This window comes from Stegodyphus dumicola, chromosome 4, assembly GCF_044657685.1.
Source record: "Stegodyphus dumicola isolate Sdum_Otavi_A_Nest chromosome 4, ASM4465768v1".
Taxonomy (NCBI): Eukaryota; Metazoa; Arthropoda; class Arachnida; order Araneae; family Eresidae; genus Stegodyphus; species Stegodyphus dumicola.
Genome location: NC_140771.1, coordinates 62153590 through 62179793, shown reverse-complemented (window position 1 = coordinate 62179793; position 26204 = coordinate 62153590). Strand labels below are relative to the sequence as shown.

Here is a 26204-nt window from a genome sequence, read left to right as displayed (position 1 = left end):
TAAAATAGCTGAAATGATTTCAGATTTAAAAAAAGCACAAATGTTTTGTATCTTTTATTGTACAGGTTATTATTATAGTATCTTTCAAAAAACCAAGGAAATAAATTGTATGTTTACAAATCAGTTATTTTAATCTGCAAAATATTCTTACATTGTGATTATAATAGTAGTTGACTGTGTTTAAATAAATATCAAATAAGTTAAATAATAATCATATAAATCTCTAAAATAGTGACTGTTATTAGTGTAAAATACACTTATACATGTTTTTCAAGAAATTATGTTCCTAATTTAATGTTATCTACTTCATAACTTGTAGGGAGTTAGTTTAATTTTCAAAATTGTTTTATGGTAAGTATTAAATTGAATTTAATAATAGTGCATAATACACACTTCTGTTAGTTTCTTAAAGTGAAATTACAAGCATGAAGTCGGTTGTATGGATAATTGCTTTATTCTATTCATTTTATTTATTATTTTTTTTTTTTTTGTTTGCTGATAGGTCCTTAATTTTTTCTTTGATGGCCCTTAAAAGTCCTTAATTTTCATGTAAGGAAATGTGTACGAACCCTGTTTTAACGCAATAAAAAATATGAAGAGTCTCAACCACTTTTAACAAACTACGATAGTGAAGATGAAAGTTCGCAAGAAGAAACTGGATAATGAAAGTTTCTGTTACAGGTCATAGAATGTGAGGCATTTGTGCCATTATATAAAAAAGAAAGCCAGTTAAATCAAAATAAGATTTTGCAATAAAAATGTATCCATAAAACCAATCAAGAAATTATAAGAATGAGAATGTAGAAGATATTATCAACAGTTGAAGAGATTTTTTTAAGCTTGGCAATTATCTTATATCAAGATTATCAAACTCTTTCCAATTTGCATTTCTGAGATGTACAGTTTTGCACACTCTTTGTATGCAAAACTGACATGGATCTTTTTAATGTTCAGTAAAAAAATACTAAAATTTTTTAATATCAATATTTTGTCTGATAACTAATTTGCTATATACAGTCAAAAGTCGTTAATCCGGACTCGTCGGGACTTCGGCGATTCCGGATTATCGATTTTTCCGGATTATAGATCATCAGTTTAAATCTCGTAAGATGGCACGCAGAAATTCTAAAATTAAAAATATGAAACCGTAATTTATGAAATAAAGAACAATTATGATATAAAGGGTATCAAAATTTACAAAAAAAAAAAAAAAAAAAAAAAAGCTTAATATTTATTTGTTTACTTTATTAAACATTTCTTTCAATGTAAGTTGTTTAAGTTGCTTCATTTTATGTGATAATACTTTCTCTTTAATTCTATAAACAGACATAATTTCTTGTTCAGTTATAAAGTTCCGCTGTTCAAGTCCCGTAATTGCTGTGCCGAGAATACCAACTAACTTGTCAATCGAAATTTTTTCGTTTTCACTAACCTCTCTGTCACTTTCTTCATGTCTTTATCCATTTTTTGCAGCAATTCCACTTTTTGTTTGATGGACATCGAAACATACTTTCGTTTTGTAGATCCTTTGGGAGTTCCAGCATCGGAAATTTTATTTGACATAATCAAAAGTTCAAATTTACTTTTATAAAATTGCTCTTACAGTCAGCAAAAAATAATAAGCCGCATCCAATTCGAAGATTAAGGAACAACGCAATCATCAACATTAACTCTGAAATAGATCATTTTAGCTTATACCGTCCGTTATACATTAAACGTGCACGCGAAAACGTATTCTGTGCTTGCGCACACGCATATGCGCAGTCGTAAAGGTCTTACGTGCACACGTAAACGCCTATGCGCATGTGTCAATGTGGCGCATGCGCAGAAAGTTTTTAGATTTGAGTTCAGGATTATGGGTGTCCGAATTAACGACTTGTGACTGTATATCCTTGCAAAATCTAGACAAATATTAAGTATATTCATCTAGTTAGAAATGCATTATTTTAATCTTAAAAATTTTAATGTATCTGAGATTATACTTGTTTAAACTTATACTGTATCAGAAAAATAGAATTATTTACGAAAGTTGTATCTAGAAATAAATAAAATTATTTTATTGCTAGTGTTAAAAATCTTGTAACTTGAAATGTTGATGTCTTGTTTACAAAATTTAATGACTAGTATTAAGGAATTTAAATTAAGTGGAATTTGTTAGATTTAAGTGTAACATGGATAATATATTTGGAAGTTAAAAACTTAGCAGATATTTTAACCTTTTAGTCTGTGTTGGCTTTCTTAGAGCTCATGAATTTTGGGATGACCATGGTAAAGAATAAGGACAAAGTTTTCCCAGCAGATGTTTCGAGGAAAAGAATATGGAAGGGATGTTCCAAAGGAAGTCCAACCACTTTGTCTTTTCTTTAACATCTCATGGAGATGTTTTATGTATTGTGGGGATTATCAATCATTTTTAAGGTTACTGATCTGGCTGGTTTCAGGGGTTTAGAAAATCAGGTAATTGGCTGTAAAGGAATTTAAATTTTGTTTTAAGCTGTAATTATTCAATTTGGGTGGAGAAATCAACTTTTCTTTGAAGGTTGCTCAGACAGAGAGCCTCAGATATGAATTGATTCTCAAATGTAACAAAAAGGAAATGAAAGTGGGTGCATCTCCCTCATTATGGGCCCTTTCCTGCATCAGTACATGCATTGGATAGACATGGTTTTCTTCCTCAACTGGTTTCCATGGTTGCCAAGTTAAAGAATGACATTCAAATGTCAGTTCCCTGCATCCCATTAGGGCTGTTCTTCATCAATGTTTATGTCAATGGTCTTGGAGAAGTATACAAACACTGGATACCAGAATGTGGTTTATTATTCAGAGATTGATAGCTGTTTCTAGAAAAACTGTTTTGAGAAAAATGCACTATTCTCATAGTGTATAGACAAGCTGTCTTGCAGGTCAAACTGTGTGGCGATTTCCACAACCAAGTTCACTGTGATGATTCTGAAATCATTCAGTTCATATGGATAATCATAGGTGTCATTTCAGCAGATGCCTTCCAAGGAGTATTTCTGCAGCCACATTTCTCCAGGATGATTGGAAAATTTTTAAGTGTCCATTCAGTAGAAGCCTCAAACTAAGGTAGTGTGTGTAAAAATTTGTACCTGAATGACAACCCTTTCAATCTTTGGATTTTCCCGAGATATTTTTTTTTAAAACACAATCTTCTCAAGCATTACAAATGTACAAAACGTGTTTTACAAAAGTAAGTTAACTAAAGTATTAAATATTACACGTATAAATAAAATGAACAAAAACAGAGAATAGCAGTCTAGACTTTGAAAAAACTGGCCAAGTCATGCAAAACTTTTTCAAATCATTCTGAAAACAAAATCTAGGGTCATCGAAGGTAGGGCAGGAAAAATTAAATGTTCCACATGTTAAAGTACTTGTTTTGAACATTCACATAAATGATTTGATATTGGATTGAAATGAAACAGGTAACTAGCAAATTTACCGTGATCAGATAAAAACTGAAATACTTTAAAATTAATAAAGATGGAAGACTGAGAATGCAGACTATGGTAAATAGAAGAAAAGAAATTTTGGGCACCCTCAGCATTACAAGATGAAATATATTCCTCATTTCACTTAACAAAAAAGCTTCTTATAATGAAAGGACATGGGATGGATGGACATGGTTCCCATAGACTGGGAATGCAGACCGTGGTAAATAGAAGAAAAGAACATTTTGGTGCTCTCAGCATTACAAGATGAAATATATTCCTCATTTCACTCAGCTGAAAAGCTTCTTATAATAAAAGGACATCCAATAAATCTTTTGAATGCTAATACTGATATCTATGGATAAATTTAAAGCATCTAGCTAAGAAATCAGCTCTTAGTAATTAACGGAATTTTTATTTTAAGAAAATACATTTTTAGGTTAATCATTGAGTAAGAATAGTAATTTTAATTATTTTTAACTGTTAAGTAGTAAAATTAATTAATAATTGAATGAATAACTAAGTATGTTAATTTTCCTTAAATGTGTCAATTTACTTTTCCTGAAGGCATTTTTAAACATTCAATTGGTTTGCCTGTTATTTACTTTTAAGAATATGTTACTTTGTTCAGACAAACTAAAAAAATTCACTTAAATTTACACACATTTCAGTTTGATTTGAAACATTTCTGAACATTGAATAATTTATGCAATTAATTCATTAATATAAATATTTCTATAATTATCAGAACAGGGGTACGTTTTATTCAAACGGTACTGAAACTCCCTTACTATTAATCTAAATTACTACCCAACATAAAATAATTAATTATTGAAATACTTTTTTGCTCAACAGTCAACCATCAAATTTTTAATCTCGAAAATTCAAATTTTAAGTGTTTTATGAATAAAAGAAAACAATTAAATGGACAAGAATAAAAACAATGAAGTCAAACTCTGCAAAGGTGCAAATATGGTGACCACCACTTCCGCCCACGGATCATTTTTTCTCACGACTACTCTGAGACAAAGATTCAGTTACAATTATTGTGTTATCATTTCTTACTATAAAAACAGTCTGCACCATTTTATACTATAACAGTTTGGAGTCACTGGAAGGCTTCTGCTGGACTGACAGCTACAACTCTCTATAAGAACTTAGATGATTTCTTGTCATCTCAATGAACCTGGCTGCAGAAATAGTTACCCAGCTTGTCTACAAGAGGCAAGAATAATGCATTTTAAGGTAACAGGGTCAAACGAGATAGAAACAACCATGAATTCACAACTAATAAACTACATCCTGATACCTAATATTTCTATGCTTTTCAATGAATGCTAAATAGACTTCAATGAAGAAGAGAACCCCAAATGGAACACAGAGATCTCACACTAATATTCAAGCATCCCTCTCTCTCTCTCTAACCTGGCAACAATATCAGACATACACTGGCTAAGAAGCAATTTCCAAAGAAAAGTCAGTTTCTCCACCCACGCTAAATAACTGGCTGCTTAAGCAAAATTAATATTCATTTCTAACCAGTTACCGAATTTTTTAAACCCCTTATAACAAACTAGATCAGTGATCATAAAAAGATTGACCCCCCAACACAAAAATCTGCTGTAAATTTCTTTTGAAAGTAAGCAATTTAACATAAAGTGGAAAAGGCACATCTTCGTTTTTTATTACCTGAAATCTTTTCACACACATAGTTTTTCTTTTGGGGGGGGGATTATGTTGCACTTCTGCTGGAATACTGACCAATATCATCTTTATGTTCTTTTTCTCAAAACATCTGCTGGGTAATTTTTACTCTTTCCCACAGCAATTCTAAATTTCTTCAGCTCCCAGAAAACTAACATAGACTTTAAGAATTAAAATATAACATTGTTATGTCTTAATTTCTAAATATATGATATTATATTTGTCTGGTGTCACCAAAACTAATCGTTGCACTTCAATTTTATAAATAGCAATTAAAATTTTTCTTAATATTATTAAAATTTGTATACAACAAAATACTGTGTTTTAATCATTAATACATATGTAATTGTCTTAGCAATAGAATATGATATTTGTAATTATAATTTCATTACTATGTGAATTTTAATTGCTTCTCTTTTAAATTATACAGCATCATGGACAGCATGTGGTTGTAATGATATGTCATGAAAATAAAGTTGATATGGTGTAAAATAACTGTTTTGTACTGTATTTAATTAATCTTGTACATTCTGTGTCAATTAAGTGTAACAAATGGAAAAAAGATTCCATAAAAAAAAGTTACAAAAGTCACCAATAGGCTAAAATGTGACGTAGTTTAGTCTATGTAGCTCAGAATTTTGACAAATGAATAATAAAGAAGAAATTTCAGAGAAACACTGCAGCAAATAAACTGGCCCAAAGGGTTACAAAGAGGCTATTTCAGTGCATCAGCACTTTATTCCACGATAACACTTTCTCAGTGAGGATATAGACCTCCTTCAGTATGACTACCCTTCTCGTAGACCACACATTACATCCTGTACACAACATTCTCAATGGCAGAATGTAACAGGTCATTAGGAATGCTCAGCACGGAATGGTTGCCCATGAAAGTCATCAAGGTTGGGACCCCATCAAGCTAGACCTTGAACTTCAAATAATCTACCGGAAAAAGTAAAAATGTTATATTTCTTCTTTACAGAAGAATGGGTCGTACCATTTCTTCTGTAAAGTGATGGCACAATAGCCAATGTACCGGTTGACTAATATGCAGTGGCTTTATCTTTCGTGAAAGTTACCTGATGCAGCAACTGCCTCTGCTGAAATTGTGGAACAGCAAAACTAGTCAGCATATCATGATAATACTTCTGTGTGCGTACGGCTTCATAATAGATTGAATGCACACAGGTCCGATGATAGGGGGATAATATTTATTTTATCAAAAGAAACATTTCAGAGTTCTGGAGCTTTCCACAGAAATACTCATACAGGTATTCACAGTAACGCAGAGTACAATCAGTAGTTACACTTTAAACTACTAAGAATATTAAACACAATGGAATGCAAAGTGCAGCTAAAGAGTGAAACTAAACCGGAGATATAACTCAGATCTCATGCTGAGCTAACAATAACAACTGAGCAGATGCTCTCTCTTTGGCCTTATATACTGTATAAAGTCCATAATCCAGACTCGTCGGGACTTCGGTGATTCCGGATTAGGGTTTTTTCTGGATTATAGATCATCAATTTAAATCTGGTAAGATGGCATGCAGAAATTATATAGTTAAAAATATGAAACCGTAATTTATGAAATAGAGAGCAATTATGATCTAAAGGGTATCAAAATTTACAAAAAAAAAAAAAAAAAAAAAAAAAAAAAGCTTAATATTTATTTGTTTACTTTAGTAAACATTTCTATGAATGTAAGTTGTTTAAGTTGCTTCGTTTTTTATGCTAATACTTTCTCTTTAATTCTATAAACGGACATAATTTCTTGTTCAGTTACAAAGTCCCACTGTTCAAGTCCTGTAATCGCTGTGTCGAGAATACCGACTAACTTGTCAATCGAAATTTTTTTGTTTTCAATAACGTTCTCTGTTACTTTTTTCACTGTCGGAAGTGCACATCAAACATGCATGCATAAGTTTGTGGCTTTGAGGTCCATGTTATAGATCATTCCGGATTACAGACTTTGTACTGTAGTATTCACCCAGTTACCGAGATACGTCAATACAGTATACTATATACTTTCTGCTTCTCGAAATTACTGGAAAGCAATAAGAGGATGGAATTACTGTTACAATTAACACAGTGGTCAATTACATTTATTCAATTTCAATACATATTATGGTGATATAGGGACCGGAACAAAATGTCGCCAGATTTGGTGACTTTTGGCGATATCTCATCAAATTACTGAGATACCCATTTACTCAATGTTAAATGGACTTGCCCCATATTCTTACTTTTCTGGCACAGTGCGTTTCTGTAGATTTTTCATGTTACATGATACAGAAAAATACAATTTCACATATAATTGCAGTAAAATCATCTATCTTCGTACAAAATTCATAACAATACCTTTGCATGGTAATGGTACAGGTCAATGGTCATGTTAGAGTAAAAAAAAAAAAAAAGAATGGTCTGAAGATGAAATCTCTAGTGAAGTCACACCAAACAGTGACTTGGTGAATGCAGTAGGTTTCCTGAACTGCATAGGGCTGTTCGCATGCCCAAATTCAAGAATTATGAGCTCATTTAGGTGAAAATGAGCATCATCTCCCTATAGATTTCTCCGTAACCAAGCATCGTCAACTTCCATCCTAGCAAGAAATATCACAGCAAATACTACACATCTATCATAATTGCTGTCTTTTAACTCATGCATGAGATTTATCTTGTATGGGTAGAAGAGGAGAACTTCCCGTAAGATTTCCTAAACCGTCAAATGATTTAAATCCGATTGTCATACTCCCTGGCATTGTTATTACCTGCAATGGTCCCAAGGCTGCCATCAACGATTTGCAGTCCCAACATCAATAAGTGTCTGTTCTGGCATCAGTTTTGGCCCTGTAACAGACCAAACTGCTAAGAATCCCATTTCTTCAAATTTTAAATCATGCCTTTCAATATGGCTTTTACGCAGGTTATTATAATTAAACTCATAAGAGCAACAGCTGCATTCATCTGTTGAAGATAAGTAAGGTGTCCGCTTATTCACTGAGGTGTGCATTACTTCACAAGTAACTCATGCTGAATTACAGTGAGACATATGTTGAATCCTGCTAACATTTGGAATTTCCTTCAGTATTTTCCCCTTGCTGCCATTTGAATTTTAAAATTTTACCTGCACTTCATGCAAATTTTCAGCTATATAGACTATAACAGCAACACATTTTCTCTTATCTGCAATTTTTGGAACTAATTCTTTTTTCAGAGAATACTGCATATTCTCCCATGTTGCCATTAGCCCCCCTACCAACTGTAGTGGCATTTCCGCTGATAGATCGAGCTATGGGTGGATCTAAGTAGTGTCAGTTTAAAAACAAACATCCTGTATTATTCAGTTAAGGTATCAGTTATAAACAAATGTTCAAATTTTAAAATATACGTATCTAAATTAATGCATTACTCCAACAAGAATTTTAAAAAAAAATCTTATTGGCATTTGATTTTTGCACACACATTTGGCATTTGATTCCCCCCCCCCCACACACACAATAGAAAACGTGGAGAATCCATATTCTTAATTTCACTTCGGCACTAAATACAATAATTCGTTATTGAAGAAACAATCATTATAGCATAAATTTGTGTGCTCAATAATTTGACTGCATATCTGCTTGGCATACATATCAAACAGAAACATTCTACATAGAAACATCGTTGATTTTACACCTACTAATGTTGGGTTAGTCGATAAATTCTTGCACGTTTTTTGGTAAATTTTTATATAGTATAAAAAACACAATTTAACATTTTAATCAATTATACATTTTCCTCCATTATTTACAATGTCTCGCCATCTTACAAGCAGCTTTTTTATGCCATTGCTGTAGAAAGACTCTGGTTTTGATGCAAAAAAACTTGAAAGTTCATTGTGTACATCCTGTTTAGAATTTAATTTTTTTCCCAGTAAAAAATTTTGTAAGGCACGAAATAAGTGAAAATCACTTGGGGCAATATCTGGGAAGTAAGCAGGATGTGGCAAAAGCTCCCAATTAAATTCACTAGTTTTTTTGCAGCGTTGTTTGAGCCATATGCAGTCTAGTGTTATCATGATGAAACAACACTTTCTTGATATTCACCAATCGTGGGTGTTTTTTGATCAATTCTGCATTTAGACGGCAAAGTTCTTCACTATAAACTTCTGAATTAATCATTTGATTTGGTTCTAATAGTTCAAAATGTCCTGAACAGGGTTCATCATCCATGCTGCTTTTCCCAACTTAAAATTTTTGAAACCATTTCTGGGCAGTCCTTACACTAATAGTGTGTTCACCATGCACACTATTAATTTTTATTGCTGCACCACACGAAAATAAAAAATGTAGCACAGCACGTTTGTACTGATTCTATATTCATCTTCTATGGGTACTAAAATGCGTTCGATATTTACGAAAGTTGGTGATGAACTGAATAATATGTTAGTCAAACGATGACTAAGTTTCAGCAGGTTCAAAATTGTATTGTTTTAGTAAATGCATCATAGCGAATTCCATGCATATATGTTAGTCAAACAATGACAAGTTTCAGCAGGTTCAAAATTGTATTGTTTTAGTAAATGCATCATAGTGAATTCCACGCATACTCTTAATGCACACGAACTTATGGACTGACCCGATATTTTATATCCCTGATGCCAACCTGGTGAATCATTACTTGTTATATTTTACTTTCATCACCGCATGTTTATCAACACATTGTAACTTGAATAATGACTCATGCAGTGATGCCTAAACATTTTTTTTTTATATTAGTAATTGAATAACAAAGAATATGGAAACCTTTTATGTTGACATGCTTGGTGATGATTACAGATTTAAGTTAAATGCGCTAAAGGTTGACGAGAAAAAATTTAACAAAAATTTCTTTTCATATGCTAAAAATACATTTTGTTAATGATACTTATGAGCCAAAAGATTACATTTAGTACTATTTGAATTCAGAATAACTGATTTTTTTTCCACATAAACCCAGAACCGGTGCCAGAGCTTGTATAGTCATACTGGGCAGCAGAATTTAGGGAAGACAAAATTTCTGGCATTTAGAGATGCACCAAGTAACAAAATCAAGGGATGATAAAATTTGTAGAATTTTGGGAAAACCAGGGACCCAAAATTAAGGGGAGCAAAAATTTATAGCATAGGAAGGTGCTTGGGAGCAAAATCAGGTGACAAAATACGAGTATCTAGCACCGGACCTCAGTAAGCTTATGTAGGAATTTATTTATTCAGGACTTAGATGAGCCTTAAGCATGTGCAAGAATTAAACATTAAGTATAATAAGTAACTAAATTAATACAATTCAGGCTTAATTGGCTCAGTGTGCAGTATAATCAAGATAAAATTTAATGGGAATTAATTATTTAGATAATTATTTCAGATAATATGAGATTGCACTGTTCCTTAACTTTGATTTAATTTAGCTTATTATTTTTGCCGGCTATACAGCAATTTTATGAAAACTAAAATTTCAACTTTAGTTTTCATAAAATTGATTATGTCGATTAAAATATATACAGTCAAAAGTCTTAAATCCGGACCTCAAAGCTACAAACTTTCTGCGCATGCGTAAATGCATAATACCTTTACGCATGTGCGTTTAATGTACAACAGATGGTATAAGCTAAGCTCTAATTATCTCAGTTAATGTTGCAGATTGCACTGTTCCTTAATCTTCTAATTGCATCCGGCTTATTATTTTTTGCAGACTGTTAGAGCAATTTTATAAAGGTAAGCTTGAACTTTCGATTATGTCAAAGAGAATTTCCGATTCTGGAGCTGCCAAAGGATCTACAAAGCAAAAGCATGTTTCGATGTCCATCAAAGAAAAAGTGGAATTGCTGCAAAAAATGGATAAAGGCATATCCTTTGTTTCTCTAACCATTCCGAAATCTGTTTATCAATTTCACGATGCTCTGCTGGGAAGGGGGTCACGTCGCAGCGCGCATTTAACTGGAAGTTGATCTGTCAGCACTAGCCTTATCTTCAGGGCAGATGTTTTTATTTTATTCGGCTTATAATTCCTTACTAAATGTAGTATTTCATCTCGATGTACTCCGACTTTGATATGATTTAAATCAAATTCCTCATCATTATAAATATCATGAATACACATGAATAGTTTTCTGGTTGCAATTTTCTAATTTCGACTATGCGTAATGTATGCTTTACGCATGCACGCATTAAAAGAAATGTTTAATAAAGTAAACAAATAAATATTAAGCTTTTTTTTTTTTTTTTTTTTTGTAAATTTTGATACCCTTTAGATCATAATTGATCTTTATTTCATAAATTACGGTTTTATAATTTCTGCATTTTTTCAGATATATTTTACCAGATTTAAATTGATGATCTATAATCTGGAATCGCCGAAGTCCCGACGAGTCTGGATTAAAGACTTTTGACTGTATTAACATTTCGATTATGTCGAAATTTTTTTTTTAATTCTGGGACTGCAACAGGATCTACAAAGCGAAAGCATGTGTCAATGTCCATAAAACAAAAAGTGGAATTGCTGCAAAAAATGGCCATAGGTATATCCATCTCAAAATTGTACTAGGAGTATGGCATTGGAAAGTCAACTGCATATGTCATAACAGAAAAAGGAACTTTATGAATTTTTTGTGGATTCTGACACCCCACTTGCAATGAATAACAGAAAAATTATCCCCTATGCTAAAAGTGATGACTGAATGGTCAGACAGAGACGCAGCGAGAGCGTCTGCCTTTGACAGGTCCAATACTAATGGCTCAAGCCAAAATATTTCATGAAGAAATGAACTTAAAAACTAAGTGTTCATATTCGACAGATTAGTTAAAAAAAATTTTAATTTGCCATGATATAATGCAATTAAAAATTTCAGGTGAAAAAGCTTCATCTGATACTATAGCTGCTGAACTATTTGCAGATAAATTCATTGAACTCATTAATAGTGAAACGTTATCTCCAGGACAAATTTACAATGCTGATGAAACTGATCTTTCATGGCAATACACACATGGCAATTCGCACAATACCTTGGCAACCTCTATAGAAAAAGCTCCAACTCGTGTCAAAAATTCCAAAGTGAAACTAACGATTTGATTATGTCGAAATTAACATTACATTTCCTTTCAGATTTGCTTTTGTGTGGGGGGGTGTGTGAAGGAAAGAGTGCATCTAATATCTGTGGCTGAAGTTGCAGACTTTTGTGCCCAAATTCTGGAGGCAATAGAACTAGTCTCACCACTGATGCTGCTGCATGTGTGAAATGCATATCAGTTAGACATAGCCCAAGCCAAAAATGGTGTTCACATAGAAGTGTACTAAAATTGTTTGAGTAATTCTTTTCAATTATATAAACCACAGTGCAGTAAAGACATTGGTTTTGGATATATGCTTTTTTTTTTTTTCATCACTTTTTTCCTATATTTATGTTTAAGTAAAAAATGTAAGGATCAAGTGTACTAAATTATAAGTACTGATCATCATCAAATTTATGGCAATGGAATAGCAACAGCTTTAAGAATCACCTTCATTTTATCCAATGTCCACTACCAGAAATTAAGACATTAAAGCCACAAGAACCAATTTTACTAGTTCCTATGTATAGCTCTGCTTATCATATGCTTAATCAAACTAATATGAGCAATCTTACCTAAAACATTTCCCACTATAACTACAAATGATATGGGTATTAAGGCATAATAATGTCAAGAGGGACATTACTCAAAAGTTATAGTAACTGTCTCAAAGAATTCTCCCCCTCCTTATTTGAAAATTCCATGACAGTAAAGTGAACTAGAATAATCCCTATGATTTCATTGTAAAAGATCTTAGCTAATATATGCCATTTCCCCCTCTTTATTTACATGTTGAACATTCTCATCAAGTGAATGCTTATCATCAGTATTAACACTAAACTAGTTTTTTTTTTTATTATAGTAATCCTTAAACTATGGGGCACATCCTTCTGAAGATACACTTGTTTCTTACAGAAGGTAAATGAGAAACTCTCAAGTCAAATAAGTGAATGAAAATTGTTTTTTTAAAAAAACGTTTCCTCAGATATTTATTTATGCCATCAGGTTTATGATGCTTTTTCAACAATGTAAGATGTTCCTCATCCATTGTATAGTAAATTGAACAACACTTTACTTGAGTTTAATTTCAGTCAAATAAAGCTTGACTGAGTTTACTGACTTACTTGAGTTTAATTTCAGTCAAATAAAAAATTGTCCAATAAAGCAGTCTCTTTTGTTTTATTGGACATTGAATTTATTACATATGGATTTATTTTTGTATATTTTCATTTCATTTTTGGGATTCCCCTGTGTAGAGGAGGCATTCCAAATTTTTGGATGAACTGTTATAATTAAATAATTTAGAACGGTCCATCAGCTAATTTTGGATAAACAGAAATGCAATGGTTTTCCTAGGGGAGGATTATATTGAAGCTCTGATAATGTTGAATCAGAATTTGAGTGCTTTCTCTTCCTATATATTTTTTGTACTTTAAATATCTGTAGTTTATGGCAATTCTTGTTGTTTGGTGACAATAGGTTCATTTTTTACATATTTATGGGAATTTTGGATTTTACTGGCATTGAATTTAATTTCTTTTGAGTCTTCATGAATTTGGTTCTAAATTTCTTATTTTTGTCTCTCTCTATATATAAACTTCAAAAACTACCAATTTATAATAAACTATCAATAAGCACACATGTATATATACACACATATAATAATAATATTTATGGATTACCTATATAAATATTAAAAATATGCTTAATAAAAATTATATAAATTTTTTTAAAACGTAAGATTTAAAATTAATTTTGTTTCAGTAGGTGGTCTTCCAAATTTCCTGAAAAAGCTTGAAAAGGTTATAATTGTATGTTTATAGTGTTTCTACAAATATAACTTATTTTTTAAATATGAAAATATAAAGAATACCTGAATAAATTCCAACTCATTTACTTCATCAATATTTTCAAAAAGTTTTAATTCTGGATGTAAAATGTACAGTAATCTAATAGTGTCAAATGCATCACTTATTCTAAAAAGGGAGAAAAAACATGTTTAAAATTGAATGTAACACATGTTTTTAATATAAAAATATATATTATAAATTCATAAAACAGCATGGATATAATCTTAACTAAAAATTTGCTGTGATGCATATATTCATATGAAGAAAAACTGTATTCAGACGTAAAATATAACATCAATCTACGCTCAGGATGGAGAACTTGTGTTAAAAGTGTGTAAAAGTAACTGTTGCTATCTTTGTTTATTTCTCTTAAATATAAAATTTCCTTTATCAATTTTGCATTGCTTTTATATTATTCAGATTAAACAAAGTATGGCCATCTAATGACTTATATATATTTAAGACACAATAACACGCCAAATAAATACTAATTCAGAAGTCAATCTGAATTAGTACTTATATATATATATATATATATATATATAAGATTAATAGATAAATGCATCAGTATTGGGTCATATAAGGGCATTCATTCAATTATCATCAAAATTGGAGGGCATTTTAAGTTTAATACAGTTTTTTTAGGGGGTGGGTCAGTGTTTAAATTCATAGGTATCAAAATTCTTATACCATATTGCAAACAGAATGGTTCATATTTTATAAAAATTTGAAATAATAATAATTTCTATCATTTGGTTTTTATTAAAGTGCATAGTAATGAACATTTACCATGTTCTTTGTTACAGAAAAACATGTTCAATAGATTAGAGGTTGTATACAACTGACCTTACCTTTGGAATTGTACACGGATTGAATTTTGGATTTAATCAATGCTCATTTGGAAGAAAATTTCATACATGTATTCTCTTTATATAAAAATCTTAATACTTCTTTGCTAAGTAGCCATTGCATTTATTCACCAAACATGGTAAACTTAATCACATAATCTGTAACATACAAATTTCAAATGTCACCAAAGGCTGCTTTAACAAAAACACACTTATCTTAACCTCAACTTGTCATATTTTTTCCTCTCATATAAGGAAAAATAGATAAATAAAATGGTAATAGAAGGAATTAATTGTATGCCAACTATGCTGCAACTATATAACTATACCATCTTATAACAGTACAGTATAATCTGATGTAGACACCTCATGACTTCTTCGTACGGCCAACTAAATTATACACACTTGCTGCATTTATTTATTTATTATTTCCTCATATTTTATTAGACGTATATTTCTCATTCAATTAATTCAGTTTTCACTTTGCGGCAAGGCAAAAATACGTAAAAACTCAAAATGTCTTCATTGAAAATTGTAAAATACAGAAAAAAACATAAAACACCAAATACAGTTTAAAAAAGTATGATTTAAGTTAAGAATTTCTATGCAAAAATAAGCAATTCGACCAGCAGGTAGGAGGATAGTTTTTTTTTTTTTTTTTCTGTGTGTACAAAAGCGGAAGTTTACTTTTGGTCCCATTCAGCAAACAATGCTGAAGTTCATGCACAAACTGACTTAATTCATTATTCTACTAAGAGTTTCAAAATGTAAACAAATGGCTGCTTTATTAGGCTTAAAAAACAACTTTTAAATTGTTCATAATTCTATAACTATTGCATGCAGATTAACTAAAGGCACAAAAACCTTAACTGCGACATAAACAATGACATAATTGAATCACTTTTTGAGCAAAAAATGCACAATTTTCCAACATATAAGGGGAAAAAAACTGAGCTCACTGAGCTGGGTAACAGACTGGTGTAAGTACGTGTGTGTGTGTGTGTGTATATATATATATATATACTATATACATACAAAAAGAAAGAAATTTAGAACAAAATCTACAAAGACATGAAAGAAATTCAAAATCAATAAATATAAAATTCCCCATAATATATAAAAATCAATCAATAGTCATCAAACCAATAGAAAGACAGACAAAGGAAATACAGAAATAATAAAAAGTATATAGGCAGAGGAACGCAAGTAATATCTGATTCATCCCTATCAAGAGGAGGTAGATCAGATGTAAGTGGAAAAATCACTCGCCTTGGAAAATCACTGCGTTTCTGTTAATCCATTTCTGTTAAGTTAGCTAATGAACCATTCTGAAGTATTTAATTAAAACATTTCACCCAGAAAAATACCTGAATACCTCCCCAATGCAGTTGATTCCCAAATGTAATAAAATAGTACAAAAACAAATCTTATGTAATAATTTGAGTAAAGGAAAATAATAATTATTAAACATGCTTTACTGAAATAAACTTAAATGTAAATATGAAATATACTATATAATATAAAACTAACAAAGGATTGAAAGCACCACAACCTACCGTTTTGCTAACAAAAGATGAAGATTCAAAAGTGGATGCCAATGGTTGCCAGTTTGTTGGAACAAATTGGTGATGGCAAGAAGAAATCACCCAAAATGTGAATTAAAACCAAGTAATTTACTTATTCTTTTTTTAAACTTTGTAAAGCAAACAGTAATAAAACAGAAAAAAGAAACAAAGGTAAGAGAATAGCAGTCTTCATGTCATGGGATTACCATAGTGACTTAGAATAAAATAAGAAGTTCTTATTCAACTCACTTACGTAACCTCAGTTTATTTTCTAAAGAATATAAATTTCTTAAGAAACCTTTCAGAAGATGATTTTGAAAAATGTGAACACACTTTCAGGTATATTGATGATATTATTACTTTCAACAATAAAGATCTTAATGAAATTAGTAACATCTACTCCAACTTTCTAAAACTAAACAAGACAAATAAAAATCAATTAATTGTTGATTATCTAGATCTTAGAAGAACATATAATCTTAAATAAGACTATTTGATAAAAGAAAAGAATTTAATTTTTCTACAATTAAACTTATAAATTGGAATACATCTCTAAAAAATTATATCAAATACAATTTTTAATAAAATTACCAGAATTAAAAAGGTTTGCACAGAAATTCAACAATAAAAAACAAGAAATAATTCTTCTTACTGAAATTTTACAAGAAAATGAGATTACGATTAACTTCATTAACTGTCGTCTTGAAAAAGCTGGAGTGGTCTACACCCTATAAAATTTTTTAAAATAATGAATTTGTTATATGAACTGAGCTCACTGAGCTGGGTAACAGACTGGTGTAAGTACGTGTGTGTGTGTGTGTATATATATATATATATATATATGTATATATATATATATATACTATATACATACAAAAAGAAAGAAATTTAGAACAAAATCTACAAAGACATGAAAGAAATTCAAAATCAATAAATATAAAATTCCCCATAATATATAAAAATCAATCAATAGTCATCAAACCAATAGAAAGACAGACAAAGGAAATACAGAAATAATAAAAAGTATATAGGCAGAGGAACGCAAGTAATATCTGATTCATCCCTATCAAGAGGAGGTAGATCAGATGTAAGTGGAAAAATCACTCGCCTTGGAAAATCACTGCGTTTCTGTTAATCCATTTCTGTTAAGTTAGCTAATGAACCATTCTGAAGTATTTTAATTAAAACATTTCACCCAGAAAAATACCTGAATACCTCCCCAATGCAGTTGATTCCCAAATGTAATAAAATAGTACAAAAACAAATCTTATGTAATAATTTGAGTAAAGGAAAATAATAATTATTAAACATGCTTTACTGAAATAAACTTAAATGTAAATATGAAATATACTATATAATATAAAACTAACAAAGGATTGAAAGCACCACAACCTACCGTTTTGCTAACAAAAGATGAAGATTCAAAAGTGGATGCCAATGGTTGCCAGTTTGTTGGAACAAATTGGTGATGGCAAGAAGAAATCACCCAAAATGTGAATTAAAACCAAGTAATTTACTTATTCTTTTTTTAAACTTTGTAAAGCAAACAGTAATAAAACAGAAAAAAGAAACAAAGGTAAGAGAATAGCAGTCTTCATGTCATGGGATTACCATAGTGACTTAGAATAAAATAAGAAGTTCTTATTCAACTCACTTACGTAACCTCAGTTTATTTTCTAAAGAATATAAATTTCTTAAGAAACCTTTCAGAAGATGATTTCGAAAAATGTGAACACACTTTCAGGTATATTGATGATATTATTACTTTCAACAATAAAGATCTTAATGAAATTAGTAACATCTACTCCAACTTTCTAAAACTAAACAAGACAAATAAAAATCAATTAATTGTTGATTATCTAGATCTTAGAAGAACATATAATCTTAAATAAGACTATTTGATAAAAGAAAAGAATTTAATTTTTCTACAATTAAACTTATAAATTGGAATACATCTCTAAAAAATTATATCAAATACAATTTTTAATAAAATTACCAGAATTAAAAAGGTTTGCACAGAAATTCAACAATAAAAAACAAGAAATAATTCTTCTTACTGAAATTTTACAAGAAAATGAGATTACGATTAACTTCATTAACTGTCGTCTTGAAAAAGCTGGAGTGGTCTACACCCTATAAAATTTTTTAAAATAATGAATTTGTTATATGAAAGATCAAATAGATACAGAAGGATGTTTTAGAAAGTTTTATAGTATATATATGTACGGTACAAAGTCTGAAATCCGGATGTCCATTATTTGGAATGATCTAAAATCCGGACCTCAAAACCACCAACAACGTTTTTTCTTGTAGGCTTCACGCATGTGCATTTGATTCTCCCTCTGCACATAATAAAACATCTGAAGAGTCTCAATTATTAATTTCACTTTGACACTAAATAAAATACCTTGTTATTGAAGAAACAATCATTTTAGCATTAATTTGTACGATCAGTAAGTTGTCTCTGTTGCTGCATATCTGCTTGACACATATCTCAAACTGAAACATTCCACATATATACATCGTTGATCTGACGCCAACCTGGCAAATCATTATTTATTATACTTTCCTTTCATCACCAGATGTTTATCAAAATATGACAACTTGTGCCGGCCCTCAATAAGAATTGAGTATATGTGGGAATTTATTTATTCAAAACTCTGATAAGCCTTAAGCATGAGCAAGAAATAGACATAAGTTTAATAAATAACTAAACTAATACAATTCAGGCTTAATTGTCTCTGCACGATAGAAGCAAGATAAAATTTAATGGAACAACTTGTCATAGTCGCCAAGCTCATGATGCATAGCCAAATATGTATAGTGAAGGATAACTAAATTTGATGATGATAGCCCCTAATTTTAAAGGTTTTCGGATATTGCAAAACAAAGGTGAAATTTTCCAATTAACGGATTTTGTAAAGAAATGTGGAGAAGTGGTAATAAATGAAGATGATATAAAAGTTTTTCATTGTGATGACAATGCCTCTCAATCATCAACCAATTAATGAGTGACGAAATTTCTAATATGGTTCTAGATCCATAAAATACTTCTACCGTTAGTGAAGAAAGTGACAGAGAGGTTATTGAAAACGAGAAAATTTCAATTGACAAGTTAATCAGAATACTCTAAACAGCAGTTACAAGACTTCAACAATGTAACTCAACAAAAGATTATGTCTGCCTACAGAATTAAAAAGAAAGTATCACAAAAAATGAAGCAACTTAAACACCTTACATTGAAAGAAATGTTTAATAAGGTAAACAAATAAATATTAAGCTTTTTTTTTATACCCTTTACATCATAAATACTTCATTATTTCATAAATCCCAAAATAAAATTTAAGTTATTTGCTTTTAATTCACCTTTTGGGTGATTTCTTCTTGCCATCATCAATTTGTTTCACCAATGATGCCAAACTGGCAAACACCAACATCCACTTTTGAATCTCGATCTTCTGTTTTTGATGTTAGCAAAACAGTAGTTTGTTGTGGTTCTTCCGGTTCTATGTTACTCTTTATGTACATTTTATAATTACATTGTATTTAAGTTTATTTTAGTACAATGTCTAATTATTTATTCTTTACCTTTTTAATTGAAAATTTTAAATCCTTGTGCACCACATAGCATTACACAAGGCTTACAGAGATAAGTAAAAAAAAAAAAAAAAATACAACAACACAACACAAAATAAAATAAACTTACAAATTCACAGATGACACGTAAGAGATAAATTTACAGAAGAAAGAGAAAGCCATTTTATGTCGGAGAAATATGTGAAGAAGGGGAGGAAATGTAATATTCACAGAGTTTAACCTATAAATGAGTTCTTTTCGTCCTTCCTTGAGCTTTGAACAATAGAACAACAAATATTCAACATTTTGCACTCCCCCAAAACTGCATGAACACAAGTCTGTACTAGATAATCTAAATCTCTTCAGATATGAATTGAATTTACCATGTCCAGTTAGAAATTGAGTAACTTCAAAATTGCAGAAAAAGTGTTTATTATTCAGTCTGTGAGGAATGGAAGGAAAATATAGTTTAGTCAAAGAGGCAGTAGTAGAATTCCCATATAGTTCATTCCACTTGAGTATTGTATCATCCCTACTTTTGTTCTTGTAAAATGACTTGGGAAGTATCATTGGACTTGAAGACACACTTGAAGGTGTGTAGCTTGTTTTGCCAACCAATCAGCCCTTTCATTTCCTAGATTGCCAGTGTGGCCACGTACATGAGAAAAGATAACATCAACACCTTTATTATTAAAGTCTTTAAGAAGAGCATGGGAAGTGACAATTAATTTATTATATGAGAAGATATTCCTAAGAGAATATAAGAATGAAAGAGAATCAGTGCGAATAAGAAATTTAGCACTTAGCAAACAGTTATTAGATATCCACTTAATTGACTCACTAATGCACAGTAATTCGGCTTGGAAAACGCTGCATTCATTGGAAATTCTAAAGAGTTTGTATTCTAGTTCAGAACCATGATGGAAAATGAAATAAGCTAATCCAATTCGATTATTAATTTTACTGCCATCTGTATAACACACAACAGGGAAATTATCATCAACAGAATTGTCATAAATGATAGTTTGAATTGGCAAACAATTGGCAGGATGAGGAAGATCTTCAAACAACACCTTGGTATCGAACATAAATTTGCTGATGGTATCTTTAAACTTTTGTCATTTAAAACATGAAGGTCAATAAGAGGAAATCCTGAAATTGCGAAACAGGCTTCATAGCTAATTGTTCTGTAGCCGCGCACAACTCTTAGTAAAATTCTTCTTTGAATTCTGCGAAGTATACGGGAATTAATCTTCTTTTCTAAAGCTGTTCCCCACACTCTAGAAGCATAGCAAATAAAGGGGACAATACCCTGTTTATAAATCATATCAATAACATTAGATTTTAAACCAAAAGTATTGCAAGAGATACGATTAAGTCCTCTAAGTATATTTTCACAATTATTGGATAAATACATAATATGATTTTTCCAACAAAACTTATGATCAAGAATAATGCCTAAATATTTAATTTCATTCATTGTTTCGAGTAAGGTATTATCCAATTACAGTTGTTGGTTTGTATAGCTGACATGCTTTCTTTTAATTTTAGATTTATTAGGATTGAATTCCACTTTCTGTTCTCTGGACCAATTGGAAATAATATTAAGGGTGTTCTGAGCCGCATTAAAGAGAGTAATGGGACACTTCTCTTGAAAGCAAATTAGTAGATCATCAGCAAAAGCAATTGTTTTACAACTCGGACAATGTGAGAGTCTATTGTTTAGATCATTCATAATTAAATTCCACAATAAAGGTCTGGAAAGCGAGCCTTGAGGGCAACCTCTTTCCAAAATGTGGGAGGAAGAAACGTGGCCAAGGGAGAGCAATGCAGATCTGTCATGCAGAAAATCTTTAATAAGGCGGAAAATATTACACGGAATACCAGCTTTCCTTAGAAAAACAAGTATCCCAGGCCACCAGTGCGTTGTCGAAAGCACCTTTGATATCAAGAAACACTAAAACTGCGTGTAAATTTCTCTTCTTACCTTCATCCACTATGTATTTTAAGCACAAAAGAGCATCTTCACAACTCTTATGAGGGGTAAAACCAAACTGTGCTTTGTTTAGCAGTTTTTTTATTATGTAAGAACCAGGTAATTCTATTAACAAACAGCTTTTCTAGGCATTTTCCTAAACTGGGAAGAAGACTTGTAAGGATCTTAAGTTTTACTAACGTTTATTTTTATTTTAAATCTTTACTATCACTTCTTATTTTCTACTTCCGGCCAGAATTAAAAGCTTTAACTTATTTATGCAAATTTGTCTGGCGAACGCCAAGTACTTAAGTTGTGGCTTTTTGCCAAGCGAGAGAGAGGAAGGAGTTAGTCGAAGCAGGCCGCTTACCTTTGCAGTTTTACTCGGTTGCTGGTTGCCTTCCAGGCCAGAGGTTTAATCCTTGTGATAATTTTAAACGTATTGTAGTGTTAACAGTTCTCTGTACTACATACGGCTTCCTGTTAATATACGGCCAATCTTCCACGTAGGCCCTTGTTTATTATTCCAAAGTTAAGTTAGAGTTTAGTTAAATATTTTTATATTCTTACATTCAGACCACAAGTAGTTGGTCTCTGTATTCCGAAGTACGGAAATTATTGTAAAGAGTGAAAAATAAAGGGTTTCGTATACCCTTCCTGTGTTTCTTGTCTACTTCCCACATTTATTGAACATAGCTTTAGTTAGCTCTCTGTTCCGAGTCAGGGTCTTTGCATGTTCCCAAAGAAAGTAAGGCGGAACATTGAACCTGATAGACTAATGCATCTCAAGTTATCTAAATGCGGGATATGAGGAACACTATTCTTAGGGATTAAAACGACATTCGCTGTTTTCCAGCAACGAGGAAATTAACCAAGCCTCAGACAAGCATTGAAGATTTTGGAGAATAAATTTGGAAACATTCTATGAACTTGCTTCAAAATTTCGTTTGAAATAGAATCAAGACCAGGAGCTTTATTGCATTTAAGGTTTTCTATAACACTATTAATTTCTGACATAGTAAATGGATGATCTGTATTAGCAACATAATTTAACGAAGCTTCAGCCCTAATCATTCTATGAAACAAATTATCCATGCTAAAATGGTCCGTGAGAAAGCTTCAGTTAAGAATTATTCATTAGCAGTTTCTTCAAGCGACTTTGTACAATTACCAAATGGGAGATAAATTGCACTGACTTCAATTCCTTTCATAAAATTTTTCTTTATACCATTCGTATATATCTTTTTCCAAACATTCCTTTCATTTATACTCATTAGGAATTCTCTCCAAGACTTAAGCTTTGCATCCTGGAGCTTTAAGCTGTAACTATGTCTCAAGTGAAGGTATTTTTGTTTATATAACTCTCTAAGAGTAGGGTTACGATTTCGTTGAAACCTACATCTAGCAGTGTTAACCTGCTTTCTCATACGTTCGATTTCAGTAGTCCACCAAGGTACCTTATGAACTCTTGACTTTTTTAGAGGCATGGAAGCCTTGGATGCTTTATAGAGAATCAAGACAAAATTTTCTAGTCGAGAGTTTAATGCATGCTTATCCGTACAGCACTCAATAAACTGCGACAACTCATCAATCGACTGCTTACATGTATTGTAAAAAATATTCCAGTTAGCTTTCTTTACACTGAAGACAATTTTGCTGTTTTTTTCTGTCATAGAGAGTGTTATTAGAAGCTACAGATAGTTCAAACTCAATCGTACAATGATCAGAAAGGGATTCATAATCTGATTGACACCAACACAAAATATCTTCAAGAAGATCAGATCCCACAACCGTAATGTCAATATAGCTTGAACCTTGAGTACTACAGAAAGTAGGACCACAGTCTTCGCTTAGAATGAACAAATTATTCATACTTAAAGTAAAGATTTCAGTAGTCCACCAAGGTACCTTATGAACTCTTGACTTTTTTAGAGGCATGGAAGCCTTGGATGCGTTATAGAGAATCGAGACAAAATTTTCTAGTCGAGAGTTTAATGCATGCTTATCCGTACAGCACTCAATAAACTGCGACAACTCATCAATCGACTGCTTACATGTATTGTAAAAAATATTCCAGTTAGCTTTCTTTACACTGAAGACAATTTTGCTGTTTTTTTCTGTCATAGAGAGTGTTATTAGAAGCTACAGATAGTTCAAACTCAATCGTACAATGATCAGAAAGGGATTCATAATCTGATTGACACCAACACAAAATATCTTCAAGAAGATCAGATCCCACAACCGTAATGTCAATATAGCTTGAACCTTGAGTACTACAGAAAGTAGGACCACAGTCTTCGCTTAGAATGAACAAATTATTCATACTTAAAAATTCACAAAGTTTAACACCTCGAGAATTTGAAACTGGACTATGCCAAATTTCAGATTTGCTGATGGCATCCATAGCCCAAATCAATCTATTACAATTTTTTGAAACTAATGCTACATTAATTTTATGCAAATCCAAGTTGATATTTCTATTAGGTTCAAAATAATAGGAAGAAAAGATAAAATCATCAGTATTGAGAGTAACACGAAGAAACAACATATTATAATCAAGATTATTAATATCAAGCAGAGTAGACAGCTTTTGATTCCGTACAATAATAGCAGCTTTAATGGTATCACTATTAGCATCAAAGTAAACCCAGTAAGAGGAAGGCAAGTTGGAAAGAGAGCATTTTTAAGAGTGAGGCTCCTGAAGAAGAGCGATATCAATGTTAGAATTTTCCATATTTAAAACAAGCTGCTGAGTAGCCATTTTCGAACGATGAAGATTAAGTTGAATAACTTTAAGAACAGAAATGGGAAAGTTAGCCATAATTAATTTGAGAAATAATTCTATTCTGCATACAAATGTGAGAAGGACAATTTTCGGAGAAAGGCTTACGCTTGACATCAACTTTCTTGCCAACATCCTAGATTTTGCTATTATAACGAATGCAATTTACACAAGCTTGGGTTTCTTGAGTTTGGCAGTGCTCACTTTTATGTTCTTTTGCACATTTGAAGCAAACAACAGAATTTCTGCAGTTAGCTCCTTTGTAATTATAGCCAAGGCATTTAAACCATCTATTTATTATGATAAAGTCCTCTATTTTACAAGCCGACCACTCAAAATGCAAATACCCCAAAGATAGGCATTTTCTGTATAGCTCGGATTTCATTTCGACAACGATATGCTTTGAGTTTTGGAATTTTTTTAGAGTAAAACAGAAATTTATGTCATTAATGCATTCATTACCATAAAAAATGTCAGGATTTTGATCAAAGAGAACAGTTAATACATCTTTATCATCAATTTTATTTGGCACATTTTTAATAAGTACAGCAGGATTTTTTTTTTTTTTTTTTTTTTTTTTTTTTTTTTGTCTTGGAAGAGAAGAAATTAGTTCAGGTTTGTTGTTGATTTCATCTTTTAGTTTATCACAATCAGTTGAGAAAGAGCATTGCACTAAAATTCTGTTATTAGAAATCGTCCTAATATTTTTTATACCTAATTTCTTTTCTGCAGGATTAATTTTTTCCCTTCGAAAGTTTTTTAACATCAAGGGATGTAAAGTTTTCCAATCCAGCAAAGTGCTCTGTTGATAGTATCATAATGTTTTCATTTGATCACCACTTGTATATATAAATGTTTGGTGTGGCAGACTGCAACCAAAAAAGGAGGTGCACAATTATATGTTACAGCAGAGCCATACACAAAATTTCAACATTCTGACAATACTTGTTTTTGAGTTATGCGAGATACATACATATGCAAGTATATACAGATGTCATGGGAAAAAAAAAATCCTGAATCCATTTTACAATCCGTTTTGGAAAAAAAAAAAGAATTCTTTTATTCTGTCCATATGTACAGATGTCAAGCAAAATCATCATTCATGTGGATTTGAGAATGGTCAAAATAGATATTTTTGTTGAAATATGATACCTGAAATTTTTCACGATAACAATACTTCCTTTAGCTCCCCTATTTTTTACTTCCTTGTAGGAAAAAATAGGGGAGTATTCAGATATATGCCCATTATTTCTTTATATGGTACAGTTATTCATGAGGTTAGTTTCTGTACTCAAGTGAATGCAGAAAAGTGTTTTTATCCCTATATGATTTCTACTGGTTAAGCAGAAGATTATCTTTAAAATAATGTGATAGTTTATTAATAG

General features: G+C 31.3%; 1 protein-coding gene across 1 annotated transcript in view; it reads right to left on the bottom strand.

The window, feature by feature from the left end:
• mRpS22 (mitochondrial ribosomal protein S22) overlaps window positions 1-26204 on the bottom strand; it is a 107473-nt gene that overhangs the window by 8215 nt on the left and 73054 nt on the right. Inside the window, exon 7 of the mRNA XM_085815017.1 lies at window positions 14097-14199. Within this exon, the coding sequence (XP_085671143.1) occupies window positions 14097-14199 (103 nt within the window). The remainder of the gene's footprint in view (window positions 1-14096; window positions 14200-26204) is intronic.